This window comes from Dendrobates tinctorius, unplaced genomic scaffold, assembly GCF_039654945.1.
Source record: "Dendrobates tinctorius isolate UK_male_01 unplaced genomic scaffold, ASM3965494v1 ptg000030l, whole genome shotgun sequence".
NCBI lineage: Eukaryota > Metazoa > Chordata > Amphibia > Anura > Dendrobatidae > Dendrobates > Dendrobates tinctorius.
Window position 1 is genome coordinate 47,010,801 of NW_027361698.1, and position 18,669 is coordinate 47,029,469.

At 42.7% G+C, this 18,669-nt stretch overlaps 1 protein-coding gene across 7 annotated transcripts in view; it reads left to right on the forward strand.

The window, feature by feature from the left end:
• CUNH4orf33 (chromosome unknown C4orf33 homolog) overlaps nucleotides 1-18,669 on the forward strand; it is a 347,568-nt gene that overhangs the window by 211,090 nt on the left and 117,809 nt on the right. For 6 of the 7 annotated variants that reach the window (XM_073572088.1, XM_073572092.1, XM_073572087.1 and 3 more), the window contains 3 exons: nucleotides 1,104-1,284; nucleotides 4,156-4,216; nucleotides 15,475-15,526. In XM_073572088.1, the coding sequence (XP_073428189.1) occupies nucleotides 1,104-1,284; nucleotides 4,156-4,216; nucleotides 15,475-15,526 (294 nt within the window). The remainder of the gene's footprint in view (nucleotides 1-1,103; nucleotides 1,285-4,155; nucleotides 4,217-15,474; nucleotides 15,527-18,669) is intronic. The other variant, XM_073572093.1, reaches the window with a different exon arrangement.

Below are 18,669 nucleotides of genomic sequence, written 5' to 3' on the forward strand. Positions count from 1 at the left end.
CGTTATGTTTGGAGGACATAGGGAGACGCTTGGAAACCTAAGAGCATCATCCTAACTGTGAAACACGGGGGTGGCAGCATCATGTTGTGGGGTTGTTTTGCTAAACTTTTGACTTTGCAGTAAGTAATAAAAATGCCTTAAAACATTCTCTCTGTCTGATTATTCTGGTATTTGGCAAACATTAATAACTATGGTAATCGTAATCGACCTAAAACGGGAAAGGTTTATTCTGATTTCATGTCAGATATTGAGAAAAACATGCATATGTGTCTTTTTTCCATTTTTATATTTTCTATAGAGTATGTAAACTTCTGGTTTCATCATGTTGAGAAGTATATATATATATGTGTATGTATGCTTCTCAACATTGTTAATTATTTACCAATGTTGAAAAATGTAACATTTTTTGCAACCTCATTCATAGCAGCCAAAGCGTGGAAGCATGTTTACAGTATATTTGCACTTTGGAGATGGAAATGGAAAATTTTGTTTCCATTTTTTCATCCCTTTATCATTACCATGTCAATTGATCCTGTATTTTCTATAATTTCACAACTTTTCCTTCTTAGTGTCACTATACATATATCTATACATGTTTATTCACACACTTGCACCTTTAACGAGTTCTGACCTTATCCCTGTTTCCATGATATTTGTTATTCACGAATTGAACATTTTTGAGTTAGATAGATCCCTATGGCTGCCACTTGGGCATTATTTGCATTGTGTAGCCTTCGTGTAGCCTTGATTTTTAATGGATGGTGAAAAATGATTATAAAAGCAGCCAGCAATAGGTAACATGGCATTTGATAAAAAGATGCAGTGGTTGTACATAACAGAGACCAGCAAAAAAGACATAGAGAAAATACCAACATACTGTGAAGAAAGACAGAAAGAAGAGGATGCTGAGATCATGGGCTATGACTTCCTGAGCAGTCCCCAGGACATTCCTTATTGTGCACCTGTAAGTATAGGAAGATTGTGCCTTGAGAGCCTTTTGATTCGTGTGCACTATGTGTAATGAGCTTTGTTTTATCCACTTTTTATTTAGCTAATTAATATTGCCTGAAAATAATGAATTGATTCCAATGGTTTTCCTATAGTTTACCTACAGAATAACTACAACATGGGATAGCAAACCAGTATTACACGAGCCAGTGACAATAACTTTTAAGCCACATCAAGATGGACTGGTAATGGAAGTGTATGCCCTTTTCTTTGAAGAGCCTACGGCACCAAGTGGAAAACCTGGTGAACCCTTTAATGGTCTTTGGGATTACGAAGGTAGACTGCATCGCATCTTACTTTGTTTCATAGTTGATATTTTGATAGTTTTGAGGTGGGAATAAGATACAAGTCCATTTTTACTGAACACGGGTTTGTTTGTTATTTGTGTTGAAATACAATAGCCCCTCAATTTGCAATAGTAACTTGTCCCATGATGACCATTGTAACATTGTAATTAGTAATTGGTTCTAAAGTCCCCACAATGTGTACCTGATATAATAAGAAATACTGATTAATGACACATATAAATATAACAAACCTTTAAACATAAATAATTGTATGGATCAAGTTTTGGAGGTGGTTGACAATGACAAATTTCACAAACAATCCAGTTATAAATCTCCAAAGTTGTCTTTTTTTAATAGAGTCTAACATAATAGGGGCTTTTCAGCAGACAAAATTTTCATGAAAATGAACAAAATAATCTCTTGCAACTCAATAAAAATAAAACAGGCTACTTCACCTATGGAACAGTACAGCATATCTATAGATCAAGCATATAAACAAAATGAGGGTGGCACTCACCAGTCTAAAAAATTCCAACTTTTATTTCATTTCTTAAAACATCATGACCCATAGAAGCGCAACAGCGCGAAACGGCCGTCGTCGTCCTCACACTCCCTCTTCCACTACCCCGTTGAAGATGTTTTAAGAAATGAAATAAACATTGGAATTTTTAGACTGGTGAGTGCCAGCCTCTTTTTCCTTATATGCTTGGACTTACAGTTTTGTGACTTCCAGGGTGAGCACCCGAGAGTCTGGGTTTATATGCCTACAGCGCTCACAGCATCAGACGTGTGTACAAACGGTGAGGATTTCTTTCATGCTTGTGTAGACTGATTATATCTATAGATCACGCTTGATGCACCAGATTCATGTGATGTTCATGGTTCTGACTGTCTCAACTACGGACCATACAGAAGTCTTGTGCTGGATGGAGAGGGAGTGGCAGGCCCCACTAACAATTTACCTAACACTCCGTAAAAATCTGGGCTGAGAAATAACATATCCACAGCTCAGATAGTTTTGCTGAGAAACTTCTCTTTCCAGATTTCTTTATCATACCCAGCTTAACATCTTGAGTGGGATATAGTCTTCTTCTTGTGTGCTTCTAATGTTGAAGTCATAGACAGCTACTGGAAACTGGGGAGTCCCTTTCTGTTTTGGAGAAAAGAGCTTCTTTAGGGTCTTGTACAGCAGGGTAAGCAAATTTTTTAAGTATGGCGTGTCCACAGACTTTAAATTCTAGACTGTCCATATTTTACTTTGCACTGACGTTTGAAAACATCAATGCAGAGAAACCAGCTTGCAGAAGACTGTTTAGCTGAAGCTGGAAACGGCTGCCAGACACAGCCAAACTCCCCACAAAGAAGGCACACATGATTTATTATATTATGATTAAGAATCAGTGACAGCACTTTTTCATCAGAAACCATTGATAATGTGATTGCTGTTTGTTTGGAGAGAGCAGGAACTTCTGTAACCTAGGAGACCCAGTCAACTTTACTATGCAGTTAGGAGACTGTTACAGTTACAGGGTAATCAGCAATAAAAAGAAAGTTATAATATGCTAAAATGCCTCCCAAAGGGTTTTTAAGATCTTATGGGGGGGACACAGTGAGTAAACTAAGTGAAAAGAAAAAAGGAAAAAAAAAAGAAACGCCGTCAGTTCAAATTTGCTGCCCCATCCATGTACAAAGCATAAAAATAAGAAAATGTCCAATGTATAAAAAAATTCTAAAGAAATGGGAACACAGTTTGAAACGTTTTTTAGTGATCCTTTGTGGTCATAAAACATAAGAAACTGTGAAAAATAGACACAGATTTCCTATTTTTCCTTACATTTTTCCTGATCTAAGCAAAAACAAAGTCTATTGACTCTACTGTAACCTGAACGTGTTATGTATAGGGAGTGTGAGAAGCAGTGCCACTGAGCCTCCAGGAAGGGGATAATGTTTTATACAAATACAATGAATATAAAAGATTAAAAATATATAACTGTATTCTTTTAATACTTGTGCAAGATTCTTTGTTGTATACTATGTCACAGTAAAACGAATTACCATATGTAATGCCATCCAAATACTAATATGATTGCTTTTTTCCTTTTTGTAATCTAATTTTCTTGACTGCACTGTCTTCTTTTGAAACATATAATAGGTAGCTTCTTACCAGAAAAGACCGGATTAAAAAACGGTGGAAATAAGATATCTTTTTTTCAGAGATTGAATACATTTATACTTGCAAGTGCAGGCTCATGTAGAATTTTTTTCCCTCAAATTAATATTTCGCTGTCAAATCATGTTCTATAGTATTTTGTAGTCGAATATCAGGTAAGTAGATAATAATGCAGAACCGAGAATCTATAAAGCATGGATACCTTTGTATCAGACCTTACTAGATAACTTTCCCGGTTAATACTTCTGGTGGGCCATAGAGTGAACTGATCATGGTCTTGTGGTTGACCACACTTTTAATCATGTCTGAGCTTTATTGTGTCATTTTAAAGGCATCATTTATATTAGCTACATCTTGCTTAGGGACATAGTTATCTTCCACATATTATTGATGGATGCCACCGGCAAAGACTGATGAGAAAGTCAATAACTCCAATGGCCTAAGATGTCACCTTTACTGTCTGGATCATTGCTTGGCAGTGGAGCATAATATCCCTTTATCATCATAAGGAACATATCTAAAGAACAGCAGGCGAAGAATATGTCAGTACAAGAACTGTGGGCATCTCCAAGAGGCATTACTTCTTCATGCTATGAAAACAAAGGCTTTTTACAAAAATGGCTTCATCCTATGTGTCACTTAAGCTCCATCAAACTAATAAATCTTCATTTCTCTTCCTTTTACTTGCAGTGGTTGAATCTTTTTTTCTGAACAGCAAGACCACTCAATATCTGGAAGTAGAGCTGTGCCCGTAAGTACATTTCTGCCTTTGTACAAAATCATTTTTAAGTGATGAAAACAATGACTTAAAGCCGACAGCACTGAACTGTGAATGCTATAGACATTTAGCAATGGAGCAGGTACAACATTGACTGTAAATGTACAGAGTTTTTATAAACTGTTAAGCTTTGACAGCCCTGACCCTTTGTCAATGTAAGTCAGAAAAAAATGGCTCTATTTTACACTGTCAGTGAAACTCAGCCAAGAGGGAAGCATTTTGGATTAAGACATGTTTTAGTTGGCTGATGTACAAGCGAGCGTGAAGTCTTTAAATCTTGCTACCGAGAAAGACTCTGAATGACATATACACACTTCTCTATCCACATGCAGCAGTGTCTGTGGCAGCCAACCGTTGTAAATGTTGATGTTTTAGGGAATAGGATAGTGAATATGAGTAAGACATACTATCCTTTCAGTGACTTTAGTAGACTTTAGTATCAATTATGTTTCTCCCCTTAATAGGTTCTTTACTTTAGCCAAATCTATATATTTGATTACCTTCTATTACTACTATGTTGTATCTATCTATCTATGTATCTATCTATCTATCTATGTATCTATCTATGTATCTATCTATCTATCCAAAAGAGAAAAAGGCAGCACTTCATAGTCCAATATTCAATGGTTTAATGACCCATCATGCCAGGGCAACATTTCCTTCCAAGTGTGGAACTTTTTCACACTTGGAATGAAACGTTGTCCCGGCATGATGGGTCATTAAGCCATTGAATATTGGACTATTGAGTGCTGCTTTTTTCTCTTCTGGGTATTTTGAGGTTTGGTTTTGCCTAAAAGGCTTTTGTTGCACCCAATTTTTCATTTTTTTTTGCCTCTGCTAGTGTTACACCTGTATTATCTATCTATCTATCTATCTATCTATCTATCTATCTATCTATCTATCTATCTATCTATCTACAGCAGGGGTCTCAAACTCAATTTACCTGGGGGCTGCTGGAGGTAGAATCTGGGTGAGGCTGGGCCGCATCAGGTTTTCCACAAGAAAAGCTCTTACAAAAACATTCCAATGTTATCTAATGTCTTTATTTTTTCATCTTATATTTTGTGTTAAAAAATAAAAATAAATTAACAAAATCATAAGAAAAAACTAAATCAATCAGTATTAAATAAATAAAATGAAAATGATAATAATACAGCAGATATAGAAGACTGAAGAAGCCACATATAGTTGCTGACTAGAGAAATGTAATTATTATTATTCAGATTCAGATGTCTGTGTTAACAGTTCTTTAACATTTAACTTTCTGAACATGAATGGAACATTGAACGTAAACTGTTTTGAACATGGCTTCTTCTGCCTACTTCTTGCTGCTAGAGATCTGGCAGCGCTTACTCTCGCATAGCCGAGCCACATTTGGCTTAAGGGAGGAAGCAGTTGAGACCCTCAGTAGGGCTTGAAGATGCTCATCAGTAAGTCTGGACCTGTACTTGGACTTATTGAGTAGAGAAGAGCTTTTTGCACAAGTATGTGCTCCCAAAAAGACACATGGTCCGCTTGAACATTCGGGAAAGCTCAGGGAAGCTGGAGGGCAATTCTCTCAAAAATTGCCCGAGCTTGTCTACTTTTCCACTCACCTCCCTGAACTTGGCTTTGAGTTCAGAGTTGCACTGCAGGTCAATGAGCTCCATTTCAAGCACAGGAGGGGCATCTTGCACATCAAAGGAGAAGGGGTCCGCAAAAACTTGAAATGTGGCTCTGTGCATCTTAAAGTCTGCAAATCTGTGATCAAATTCCTTCTGTAGCTTCAAAATGACATCCATATACTCCTCACCACTGAATGGTGTGCCTGCTTCCATGAGTGCCTTGCATGATGGGAAATGGCAAAGGTTTGCCTGAGAAAGCTGGGCTTTCCACAACATAAGTTTTGTAGAGAATGCTCTCACGTTGTCATAGGCAGCACTGACAAGTTGCCCCTGGCCTTGTAACTTCGTGTTCAGTACATTAAGCTCATGTGTGATATCAACAAAAAATGCTAAGTCCATGAGCCATTTTGGATCACTTAGCACAGGAACAGCAGCCCCATCTTTCTCCATGAAGGCTTTCACTTCGGCTCTCAACACAAAAAATCTCTACAATATGTTTCCCCTGCTGAGCCAACGTACCTCGGTGAAGTAGAGCACATCCCCATATTCTGACTCCATTTCCTCTAAAAAAGCACGAAACCTGTGGTTTAAGTCCCTGGATCTGATTTGGTTGATGCATTTCACAACGAAAGACATCACATTGTCAGACTTCAGGCATTTGCTGCAAAGGGCCTGCTGATAGATAATGCAGTGCAGAGCAATGACCTCCTCCACACCTTCCTCTTCCAGTTTTTTTTTTAACAAGTGCCACCAGTCCATTTTTCCTCCCTGTCATTGATGGGGCTCCATCAGTTGTTATTCCAACAAACCTCCTCCAAGGTAAACCGGCATTCTCAATGGCATCACACAGCTGGTGAAATATCTCCTGAGCGGTGGTCTGGCCATGCATTGGAATCACTGTGAGCAACTCCTCTATGACTTCAAAATTGTCATCAACACCACGGACACAGATTGCGAGCTGGGCAGTGTCGGTGATGTCTGTGGTCTCATCAAGAGCGACTGAGTATACACTGAAACATTTTGCTTTCTCACACAGTTGATTATAAATGTCACTTGACGGGTCAGAAATGCGCTCTGCTACGGTGTTGGCAGAAAGGCTGATGTTGCTAAACTGACCTTTCTTTTCTGGACAGACAATATTTGCAGCCTGTAATATGCCCTTTTTTACAAATCCACCTTCTTTGAATGGCTTTCCTGCTTTAGCAATCATCTCACTAACCACGTAGTTAGCTTCGACTGCTGCTTCATTCTCTTTGGTTGCTTTCTTAAAGAAATCTTGTTGCCTCAGTAGATTTCGTTTAAGATTAGCAACCCGGTTGACTCTTTCATCTCCCTGGTATTTTGCATACTCCTCAGCATGTCTAGTTATGTGATGACGTTTCAAACTGTATTCTTTGTGTACTGCAACTTTCTCTGTGCAAATAAGACACGTCGGGATGCCCCTGTGCTCAACAAAGAAATATTGCACTTCCCACTTTTCCTGAAATTGTCTGTGCTCATCACCAACCTTTCTCTTCACTGGAGGCTTTGAAAAAGACATGTTTGGGTCTGTATAATAGATAATTCCACTTGGTGTCACTGTTTCAGTGTTAGCCGATGCGTCTTTTCTTCTTTTTTTTTCTGTCCCGCTGAGCAGAAATTTTCGCGGCCGCCTCAGCTTCTGAGCCCGGGGTAATGGCGCAAGTTCACAATAAGGCCGGCTGATGTCCCGCCTCCGAGAGCAATATACCGCACCGCCCCACCGCTAATTCTGAACCCGTCGCACCTGAGTCTGTGGCACGGTCCGGTCCCTGCTCGGCTGCTCCTGCTGCATGTGTTGTGAGTGTGACTCATACACCTTGCCTGCTGACAGCAGGCTGCTGTGACTGTCTAGTCATAATCATACTCACCTCCTCCTGCTGCAGCTCCGATGGTCCAGCGCCGACATCTTCCTGTATGAGTGCGCGGTCACACCTCACGTGGTACCGCTCATTAAGCTCATGAATATGGGCACCATGCCTATGAGAGTGGAGTGGCATCCATATTCATGACCTTAATGAGTGGTACCATGTGTGACTGGGATTTCGCATGCGAGACTCGGCCGTGTTTCTCGCATGTGTGATCACGGCCGAGGTGAGGGCCGCAATCTATTATCCCGAGGCCCATGAGGTGAGGGCTGCAAACTATTGTCCCGAGGGCCCATGAGGTGAGGGCCGCAAACTATTGTCCCGAGGGCCGCAGTTGGCCCGCAGGCCGCGAGTTTGAGACCTCTGATCTACAGTGTCTATCTATCACATATCTATCTATTAAGTATCTATCTATCTACAGTGGGGGAAAAAAAGTATTTAGTCACCCACCAATTGTACAAGTTCTCCCACTTAAAAAGATGAGAGAGGCCTGTAATTGACATCATAGGTAGAATACATCTATGAGATTCAAAATGAGAAAACAAATGCAGAAAATCACCTTGTCTGATTTGGCAAGATTTATTTTTCAAATTATGGTGAAAAATAAGTATTTGGTTACCTAAAAACATGAAAAATTTCTGCCTCTCACAGACCTGTAACTTCTTCTTTAAGAGGCTCCTCTGTCCTCCACTCATTACCTGTAGCAATGGCACCTATTTGAACTTGTTATCAGTATAAAAGACAGCTGTGCACAACCTCAAACAGTCACACTCCAAACTCCACTATGGTGAAGACCAAAGAACTGTCAAAGGACACCAGAAACAAAATTGTAGCCCTGCACCAGGCTGGGAAGACTGAATCTGCTATAGGCAAGCGGCTTGAAATAAACTGTGGGAGTGTTAGGCGTCAGGTTTCTGCGACTGCTCTGCAGGAATCTAGAGCCTCACATTCTGCGGTCTCCTGCTGTCTTTCTACTACAGAGGAGATTACTTTGCAGCAGACCACTCCAGAGACTAAGTCCCTCTGTGCTCCTACTGGGCATGCTCACGGGACGATCTCCCATTGGAGATCGGTAGTCATGTGCCCAGGTCCTGTTCCAGATCTCATTGGTCCATCTTGGAGATCTGGAAGGTCCCGCACGGATATAAAAAGCGCGCATGGCCGTTCCGCCATGCGCTAGTATAGACTATACTGCTATGTGTGAATGGTGACGGATGTATGACTCTGCTGACTGACTCATTTGAAACCCCTTCCCTCTGATATTACGCATGGTGATAGGGAATTAGTTTAGTAGTCAGTGCCAGTCAGTGGCAAGCCTTAAGCCACTGTGCTGACTGCACTGCTACGCTGGCGTCAGACGTCGCGCTTGCCTTCCCGCCTTGTCGTCGAGTGGCAGTGTCCTACGCCACGCTGCAGTTGCAGCCCCCCCTTGGCGCCCGTAGTAGCACACACGGTAGGTCTAGAAGGACGCAGCTCCTCTGTCTTAGGGCCTGCTCCTGTGACCAGATACCGTGTGTGCATTTTCACTGAACTCTGTGACACTAACAGGTTCAGTGTTCTTTGTGTTTTTTTGTTGAGGCATCTCTGTGTGTGAACAGAGCCCGCACTGCGCACTACGTGTGAAGTTGAACCCGTGCGCATTATACCGCCATATTGCTCCTGTCATTACTCAGCAGCGGTTGTAACACCTACTGCACGGTGGACCCCGAGCGGCGAACGCACTTTATTATTATTTTTATTTAGTGCGTTCCGCCCCTCCTAACATTATACTAGCGCCAGGGTCTGGCTAGTGATGGTAGATCAGCAGCAACTCCTTCAGTACATTCGCCAGCTAGAGGGCCGGTTGGCTACTCTTGAGAGTGTCATCGCAGTGGCGAAGTCTTCGGAGGCTGCTGTACAGGCGATCGCCGAGGCGGTTTCCCGTATGTCCACGTCCTCCCATGCGCCGACAGTTACCTGCCTCCCGTTGCCCGATAAATTTTCTGGCGATGGCGCCTCCTGTACGGGTTTCGTCAGCCAGTGCTCTATCCAGCTGGAGTTACTGGCTGCGCCATTCCCTACGGAACGGGCCAAGGTGGGGTTTATTGTTTCCCTTCTGTCGGGCAAGGCGTTGGAGTGGGCTACACCACTTTAGGAGCGTGGTGACCCGAGGTTCAGACCGCTGCTCAGTTTTTAACAGCTATTAAGCAGGTCTTGGGACCACGGGTCACACACGACACCTCTCTACAGCTACTGGCTTTGACTCAGGGATCCCTCTCGGTTAGTCAGTATGCCGGTCGTTTTTGGACACTGGCTTCCGAGCTGGAGTGGTCTGATAAAGCCCTCATCCCTGTGTTTTGGAGAGGCTTAGCTGAGCATGTAAAGGATGCTCTTTCTACCAGAGAGGTTCCTGCAAATCTGGAGGAGCTGATTGCCATTGCCACCTGTATTGATCTCCGTTTTTCGGAGCGCGGGCTGGAGCGTGCTCAATCCAGACGGAGGGTGACTCCGGCTCCCTACCTCTTTGAACCTCTGGAACAACCCGAGCCAGAGATTCCACTCCCAGAGCCCATGGAGGTGTCTCGCGCCGTTCTCGAGGCACGTCCGGCGCAAAACTCCATTTACGGTTACCATTGTCAACGTGCTGTTTCTCAGGACCACAGTGTCCTGCAATGGCCAAACTCTGTGCCGCCGGGCAAGACCTTTGTCCCTCCCCACCTTCGGCAGAAGGTCCTCGCGTGGGCACATGCGTCCAGGAAGGGTGGTCAATGTGGCTACATGCAGACCACAAAACTCCTGGCGGGGTCGTATTGGTGGCCGCACAGGGCTCGGGACATTAAGAAATATATTCAGGCATGCGCCTCATGTGCTCGGGTAAGCCTCCTTAAACGGAGAGTGGAGACGTACGCCGACACACCACGGCGTTCCATTTCAACTTATGCTCCGGGCGGTTTTGCCGCGCCCGTTGTCTCCCAAGTGTCCCTTCTTAAAACTGGTGATCTTGCCGCCTCTCATACCTTCCACGTGTCCCGGTTTTCCGTGTCACCTACCGGGACATCAGACTTGCCTTCGGACGAGTCTGAGGCCTATGCCTCTGATGGGCAAAGGGTGGTGGATTGGAAGGCTCAGAGAGGAGGGGGCCACAGGAGGGGGGGTAATGTTAGGCGTCAGGTTTCTGCTTCTGCTCTGCAGGAATCTAGAGCCTCACATTCTGCAGTCTCCTGCTGTCTTTCTACTACAGAGGAGATTATTTTGCAGCAGACCGCTCCAGAGACTAAGTCCCTCTGTGCTCCTACTGGGCATGCTCACGGGACGATCTCCCATTGGAGATCGGGAATCATGTGCCCAGGTCCTGTTCCAGATCTCATTGGTCCATCTCGGAGATCTGGAAGGTCCCGCACGGCTATAAAAAGCGGGCATGGCCGTTCTGCCATGCGCTAGTATAGACTATACTGCTATGTGTGAATGGTGACGGATGTATGACTCTGGTGACTGACTCATTTGAAACCCCTTCTCTCTGATATTACGCATGGTGATAGGGAATTAGTTTAGTAGTCAGCGCCAGTCAGTGGCAAGCCTTAAGCCACTGTGCTCACCGCACCGCTACGCTAGCGTCCGACATCGCGCTTGACTTCCAGCCTTATCGTCGAGCGGCAGAGTCCTACGCCGCGCTGCAGTTGCAGCCTCCCTTGGCGCCCGCAGCAGCGACGCCGCACACACGGTATGTCTAGACGGACGCAGCTCCTCTGTCTTAGGGCTTAGGGCCTGCTCCTGTGACCAGATACCGTGTGTGCATTTTCACTGAACTCTGTGACACTAACATGTTGTGAGTTCATTTTCCCCTTCACCGTCGATGTCTGATGAACTCCCTCTTCTGGTGAAGGAAGGTAGTGAGGTTGATTACCAAACACCTAATCTGGTAGATGATGACTGGGTAACAGGAAATTCTGACTGGATATAAGGCAGCAGACGCCCTTCTGAGTTGCTGGTGATTTCTCTGCTGGCCAAAGTCGGGTTTCATGAAACGAAACCCGACCACAGTGTGAAGTTGGCCATGCGGTCGGCGACCCAAGCGTCAAAGTCCGGTTTGCCGAATGCTTGCACGTGACTTTTTTCAGCCAATGAGAGAAGCGGAGCGGAGTGGGAGCATAGCTGAAGTGGGAGAGAGAGAGGGAGAGGGAGAAAAAAGAGAGAGAGATTTTGCCGCCTCTGGGGTTAAAATTCATGCCAGGTGTGTTTACAGTCCTCCACTCACTGCCGACTTTTCTCCCCATTGACTTGCATTGGGTTTCGTGTTTCACGACTTTTCCCGACTTTTCCCTATAGTCGGCCAATTTCTTTCGACTCGACTTTTGAGAAAGTCGAGTTTCATAAAACCCGACTCGACCCTAAAAAAGGCAAAGTCGCTCATCTCTAGTCTGCTGTAATCTTTGTATTATATACACTGCTGGTTGTTGTCCTGATGTAACACTCATTTTCTTTGCTTTTCATTTGTGAATATTGTTATAGACTGAGTGTTAGTTGTAAATCGGCAGCTTCCCACACTCTGTTATGACCCGAGAGAACATTGTTGGTTTCTATGCTCTCTATTGTTAGCACTTAGTGCATTCGTATCAGTTTTCTAGTGCGTGTGCAATGTGGGATATGTGGTATGAAAAGGTTGGCTTCTGTTCATTTATTTAGCAACAGCCCCTGGCAAATCTCCAGGCTAATATGCATAAGAAAACCTAAAGCATAAAAAGACATTTTAGGCCTCTGGAGAATTAGCTAAACATGTTTGGCAATCTGTCGCTGGACTGTTATCATTTTTACCGACACCCAAACGCATATTTACTTGTCTAAATAATGTCAAGGCCCAGCCGCTTTCAGTGCCGTCTCATTTTCCCCTAGTGACACTTGTACAAGTTTCAGGACCTGCCACATGTATAATTTATTGTCATACTGAGAATACATGGCATTCGGAGTTTGGTCTAACTTGTAATATTAATCCTTTGCTCGATAGTAACTTTAACAGTTTTTTTCCTGGCTGAGGAGTGTTGAAATACTGTACCATTTTTTAAGAGGCCTGCATTTACGAGGGAATGACTGTAGAAAAAGGTAAAAAACAGCAGGGTTTCTCTAAGGTAGTATGCGCTGACAGAGCAGGAATTAACACTTGCGCGTCATATGCTCACCTGTAAGAATTGTGCTAAACTTAGACATAACTCTACGATGTGTGAATAAAATCAGCTCCAGGCTGCTCCTCTTTGCTGTGACGTGGGTTGGATGAGGCTGCTTTGGAAGAGAGTGTTAAATTATTTGAGAAAGTCAATGTGGATAACTGGGAGCCAGGAGCTTTGTTGAGCTTATGGATGAATCGAGATATGGAGGCTGAGATGTAGGAGATGTATTTATTGATAATAAGGCCACACGTTTTGAAAGCGAACCATTTTCTTCCTCAAGCCATCTGGCTGAACAAAACTCTAAAGACCCAGTCACACTGATCTTCTGGTATATTTTTGCATTTAAGAGATGGCCCAGATGATAATAAAGAGGGAAGTTCAATATAGGTTCTAGGTTTTACTAGCTCTCATCCTCGAAGAGCTTCCTGGAGAATGAGACCATTCTTTCCAGGAAGACTTTCATACACACATGTAGCTGACCAGCTCTATCATCCCAAACGTGGGTGACTCTAAAATTAATGACTGAATTGTCTACTATTTTTGTACTGTGATAATTTCTGCTGAATAGGTCATGGTTGGATTAGAAAGCTCCCAAAGAAACGTCATGGACCATTATGAAGACATGTAACTCAGAGGCTCTGAAATGTTGTACTAGGAGGCTGCAATGGTGATAGTATGTTCCTATACCAAGTAAAGGGCTATTGTAGATAAGGATCATCATCTTTACATCTAGAATGCAGTTACCCATGGTCGTCTCATCCTCCAAAGTACACCTCACATCTCATGTCAGCCTTTCAAATGTAGATTGCCTGCCCTGCATCATCATGCTCCAGGCCAGTTTCTCAAATGTGTGGTTGAAGACATCCTGATCTATTCCCCAAGAAGTGAATGAGCTGCTGTCCTTGTTTTAAAGTCTCATGTTGATGCATGTGAGCAGGTAGCGGGATGCAGTGACAGAAGGAGGCAGAGCAAGGGTTAACGTATTTTACTTTAACAAAGATATACTCCTTACAGGGAGATAAAGAGTTAAACAGGGGTAATGCAGGTAATAGGCAGCAAAGGATATACGGTTGGGAAAATGGTAGCAGTTATTGAAGAGTATGACTTATCCAACACGACGGCTTCCAGGCTGTAAAGTCCATGAAGCCAGCATTGGCGCCAGCAACGGTCAGCGCGGGGTTAATCCGGTGTAGTCCTGAAGACAATGACGAGCTAAGAGCTTCCAGCACCGGTGAGTCTCTGATGCCTTCTGCAGGATCCTAAGTTCTGTGCTGTGGAGGGTAAGGCACAGGCCACAGCAATGTCGGAGCCTAACGTGGCCCGACAAATAAGCATCGGGGGATTAGGGTTCAGTTCACGGTCACACATCCGGTCTTTCTTAGGTGGCACGCGCGTGATACTCACGGGCCCGGAGCGTTTGGCACCTTGCTTTTCCAGAGCCGACAAGCACCCGGTACTTCTCAGTTCACAGTCTCTGCGGGTGGCAGCGGGGATGCTGGAGCATGGGCCTATGCTGCTCGAGGGATGGAGCACTCACCTCCCCCTTCTGCGTGCTATCAGTTCCCGCCAAGTCTGTCTGTTTCCTCGCGCTTGTGCTTTTTAACCCCAGGCACACCCCATGCTGGCAAGTGTAAAGGAAGGTACGGTTCTCTAAGCTTTGCCCCGGACAACAGAGGTGACAGCCCTGACAGTTCCGGACCCGGTGCAAGAAAGGTACCCCCAGCTCAGATCTTCTGCTTACAACTACTCAGATAACTTCAGGGGGTAGAGTGGGATAGCTCGTTCACACCTTCAGCAAGCTAGTATGGAGATTGGTAAAGTTCATGTTCATGTGACCACTGACTAGCGCAGGGAGTACGAGGGAATTGTGACAATGTCTGCACGGTGTTACGATTTGCCAATCTGCAATCGCATATAGTGACTGCACACTTTTCCCCTTTAAAATAAATAACCAAATAAGTCTAGCTCACCATCATCATCTCTTCATTATCAAATCATCCAAAATGCTCTTTCCACTCCCTCCTCAGCCCTAAAATGCAGGTCCCTAAAACTGATATCACATCTGATGATCTGGCCACTTACCTCAAAGAAAAAAAGGACAATATTTGACAGAAAGGGGTCTCTTGAACCCTCAACACTATTGCTTCTCTTCTCTCCACTTCCAGTCCGGTGACCACTTTTGTCCCAGTCACAGAAGATGAAATCTTCAAGCTCTTTCCTTTTTTTGCCCTACTAAGTGCTCAGATGACACAATAACTTCTCTGTGAATCAAATTTCCTAGGAAAACCTGTACAAACAGGCAACCTATTGCTAAAAAATATAGATCCCCATTCTGTTCTTCTAGTATCAGACCTGTCTCTAATCTCCCCTACATTTCTAAACACCTGGCATTTCATAGCTAATATAGTTGGGGATGTGTTTTTCCCTAATGGCTGCCCCTTCTTGGTACTTGCTGAATGAATGTAGACAGGAGTGTTCTCTTGTAATTATAAGTTATGCATTAAGGATTATGGCACTCGAGTCCTCTTCCATTAAATACAATAAACATTTCAGACTATTTTTAATCTTTTGTTCACGGATGTACATTTTTATTTTTCTAGGCATGGGCAGCATCTGGTTCTACTGCTGTCTGGAGTTGGAAATGCTTTTAAGGTGAGTACGACAATGCAGAACCATGCAACTATATGCAATGATTACAGATGAAAAAAAATCATCTCAGAAGGCATCATGTGTAGTAAACAGAGGGGTGCATTGGCACAGACATCTCAACCTGGCATTATCACACTGTGCATGTCATAAAAAGGTCTGATCCATAATCGCTTATGAATTATCAGTTGCCTAAAACTGGAATCTGCCATCTCCGAATAAGCGTTGCGTAGTAGCAGGTAATTCAAAGGGACATTAGCACCGTGCCCTGCTCCTTCATGGGGTGAACCGTGATCAGCCACGTTCCCTTTTCATACCTCCTTCCCACTGGCAAAAAATCAGGAGATGTAATCAGGTCACACATATTTAGAAAATGCAAAACTCATATGCAATTCATAGAGCCGTCAGTGTTAGGTGTATGGGACTTGAGTTTTAGATATTGTAATCCTCGGTGCTAGAAAGGGCCGATACACATGGGAAAGTGCTAAATGTGTTTTTCTTTAACATGCATTATCATGTCAGTAATTCATTAACATTAAGGATTCTTTAGACATTAGATATCTTAGAGGAGGAAAAAGATGACTTTCCAACACATCTTTTGCCACTTAAAGGGAATCTGTCACCAGGTTTTTGCTATATAATCTGTGCTGGAGAGGACACAGACAGAATAGGGCCCCTGTATAAGAACAGTATATGGGCCCTTAAAAGTCCTATATCTCATCATAATGCACAATTCCACCTGATTTGGAGGCCAAAGCGAGCCCCCTTACCTCTCGGGCCCCTGTGCGGCTGCACATATTGCACCAATAGTGTATCCATCTCTGAATCTGAAAGCAGCACCATGTAGGGACAAAGACTCTGATTCCAGAGATGTGTTAGGTGCTGAGCTGCTTGCTGTAGTTTTGATAAAATCGGTTTTATGTAGTGCAGATCCACCAGTTCTCTGCATGCTGAGCTCTGTATAACCCTGCTCACACCACTGATTGGCAGATTTCTCTGTATCTGTGCATAGGCAGAAAGCTGCCACTCTCTGCTATGGACAAGGTTACACAGATTAGGAGGACTACATAGCACAAGACAATTAGTCCTCTAGAGATAATTTCCTGCTGGTTAAAAAAATGGTTTTAATTAAAACTATAATAAGCAGCACAGTAAGTGACATATCACTGGAATCAGGGTCACTGCCCCTACATCATGTTGTTCTCCGATTAAATAGCAAAAACCTGGTGACAGATTCCCTTTAATACATAAATTGAGCTATGTAGACAATAATTGTGCCATGTCATATTATCTTTGAGACGTAGACAAAGTTTCACACTTGACCCATCTGCGATCTAGTCATATGACCATAAAATTACAGGGTCATAAAGATGACACATTTCTTCAGTTATTGTTTTATAAAATGAAGATTACAATTACTTCAGATCTGTGTATTTTTCAAATTAAGGTGATTTCCAAAAAAGTGGGAAATTTATGCAGGAAATGGCAAACTTCTGCTGCTTCTACTTATTGAATAATAATTAATTGGTAATTATAAATAAATCATCTACTTGTTCGGGAGTTTAATAGCTGTAATAGATGTTTTGCTTCTTTATGGTGTTCTTTTCCTGCTTGCAGTAGGTATACTTTACACCATGGTCAATATTACACAGTTTCCATCCCTCTTTGACTTGAAAAATAGATAAGGATGTCTGAACTGTTAATGTATACAAATGGCTCACCGAGAGCCTTTTAAAGGACTGCGAAGCCTAAAATTGCAGTTGTCTCAGATAAAAGAGCCAAAAGTTACATTCACAAATAGTGTCAGTAATGTAGAAGGTTCTGGACTTTATCCAACCAAATCCAGTTTGATCAAACAGTCTTTTGATCACATAAAACAGGACTCACACTGAGCAATAGTTGGTCAGTTTGGTTGAAAGATATCAAACTGGGAGATCAAAAGCAAAGGGAAGACACTTGTTTTTACAGATCAGCCCTTGTCACAAGGCTTAAAGGGAAATGATTCATGTTAGAAGATAATATCTGCGGGAGTCCATGAGCTCGGGATCTGCACCTATTGCCAAAACACAGCTGTTCTGGTACTGAGTAAAGCACCATATCTCCTTTGATGCTTATCAGAGCCTTTTAATACTAATGATGAGATGACAAACCATTGTCAAATGTCAGACTCAATAAGTTAGGACCCCAATTTATTGCTAGAATGAAGATGGTGCCTAAAAACTTGTTACAAGTGGAAGAACTGAAAATAGCATGTAAAATAGTCTAGATACAGCTCGCCGTCTTCAATTTCCATGTCTTACATATTCTGATATATGGACTAAACCTACAAGAAACAAAATGGTCATATACCCTGCTGTAACTAAATAAGTTAAAAAGCAAAAATGCATTTAAATAACACAAAGTTCTTAGTAAATACTGGTTTTGATCAAAAAAGCATAAAAGCCATCCCACCTGCGACAAGGAGACCCAGTTCAGGATGGTCCTACGCTTTTTAATATTAAAAAACTTACCATGTGTTAGAGCGGACCTAAATGTGTATAAGGGCAGACGATGGACTGGTTCCCAAACCGTGGACATCAGCCATGAGAAGCTATTTAAATGTAATATCCAGCTGAAGTAAGGGAGGCCATGCCCCGGCTTTCACAAAAAAAAAAAAATGTTCACGATGGCCATTAAACAGACAAAATCTCCCAAAAACAAAATGATAATATACCCTGCTGTAACTAAATAAGTAAAAAAAGCAACATAAATACCATAGGGTTCTTAGTAAACACTGTTTTTGATAAAAAAAGCATAAAAGCCATCCCACCAGCGGCAAGGTGACCCTTTTGGTGATGGTCCTACTATTCCGATCTATGGGCAATCCACTATTCTGTGAACAGATAAAGCCTGTGAAGCATCAAGTGGCTCTGATTAGAGTCATAACAATAAGTTTATCTGATCCAGCATGAGATTAAAAATGAAACTATTTTTATTGCAACTTCATAAAAATATGCATGTAGACATCCAAAAAAATATTATCTGACGTGTTTTGAGTCTATTTGACTTAGTGGTAGATCACTAGACCTGACATGTGTCAGCTAACATCAGATATTTTAATGAAGTCGCAGTAAAGATATTTTTATTTTTAATCTAGTGCTGGATCAAGA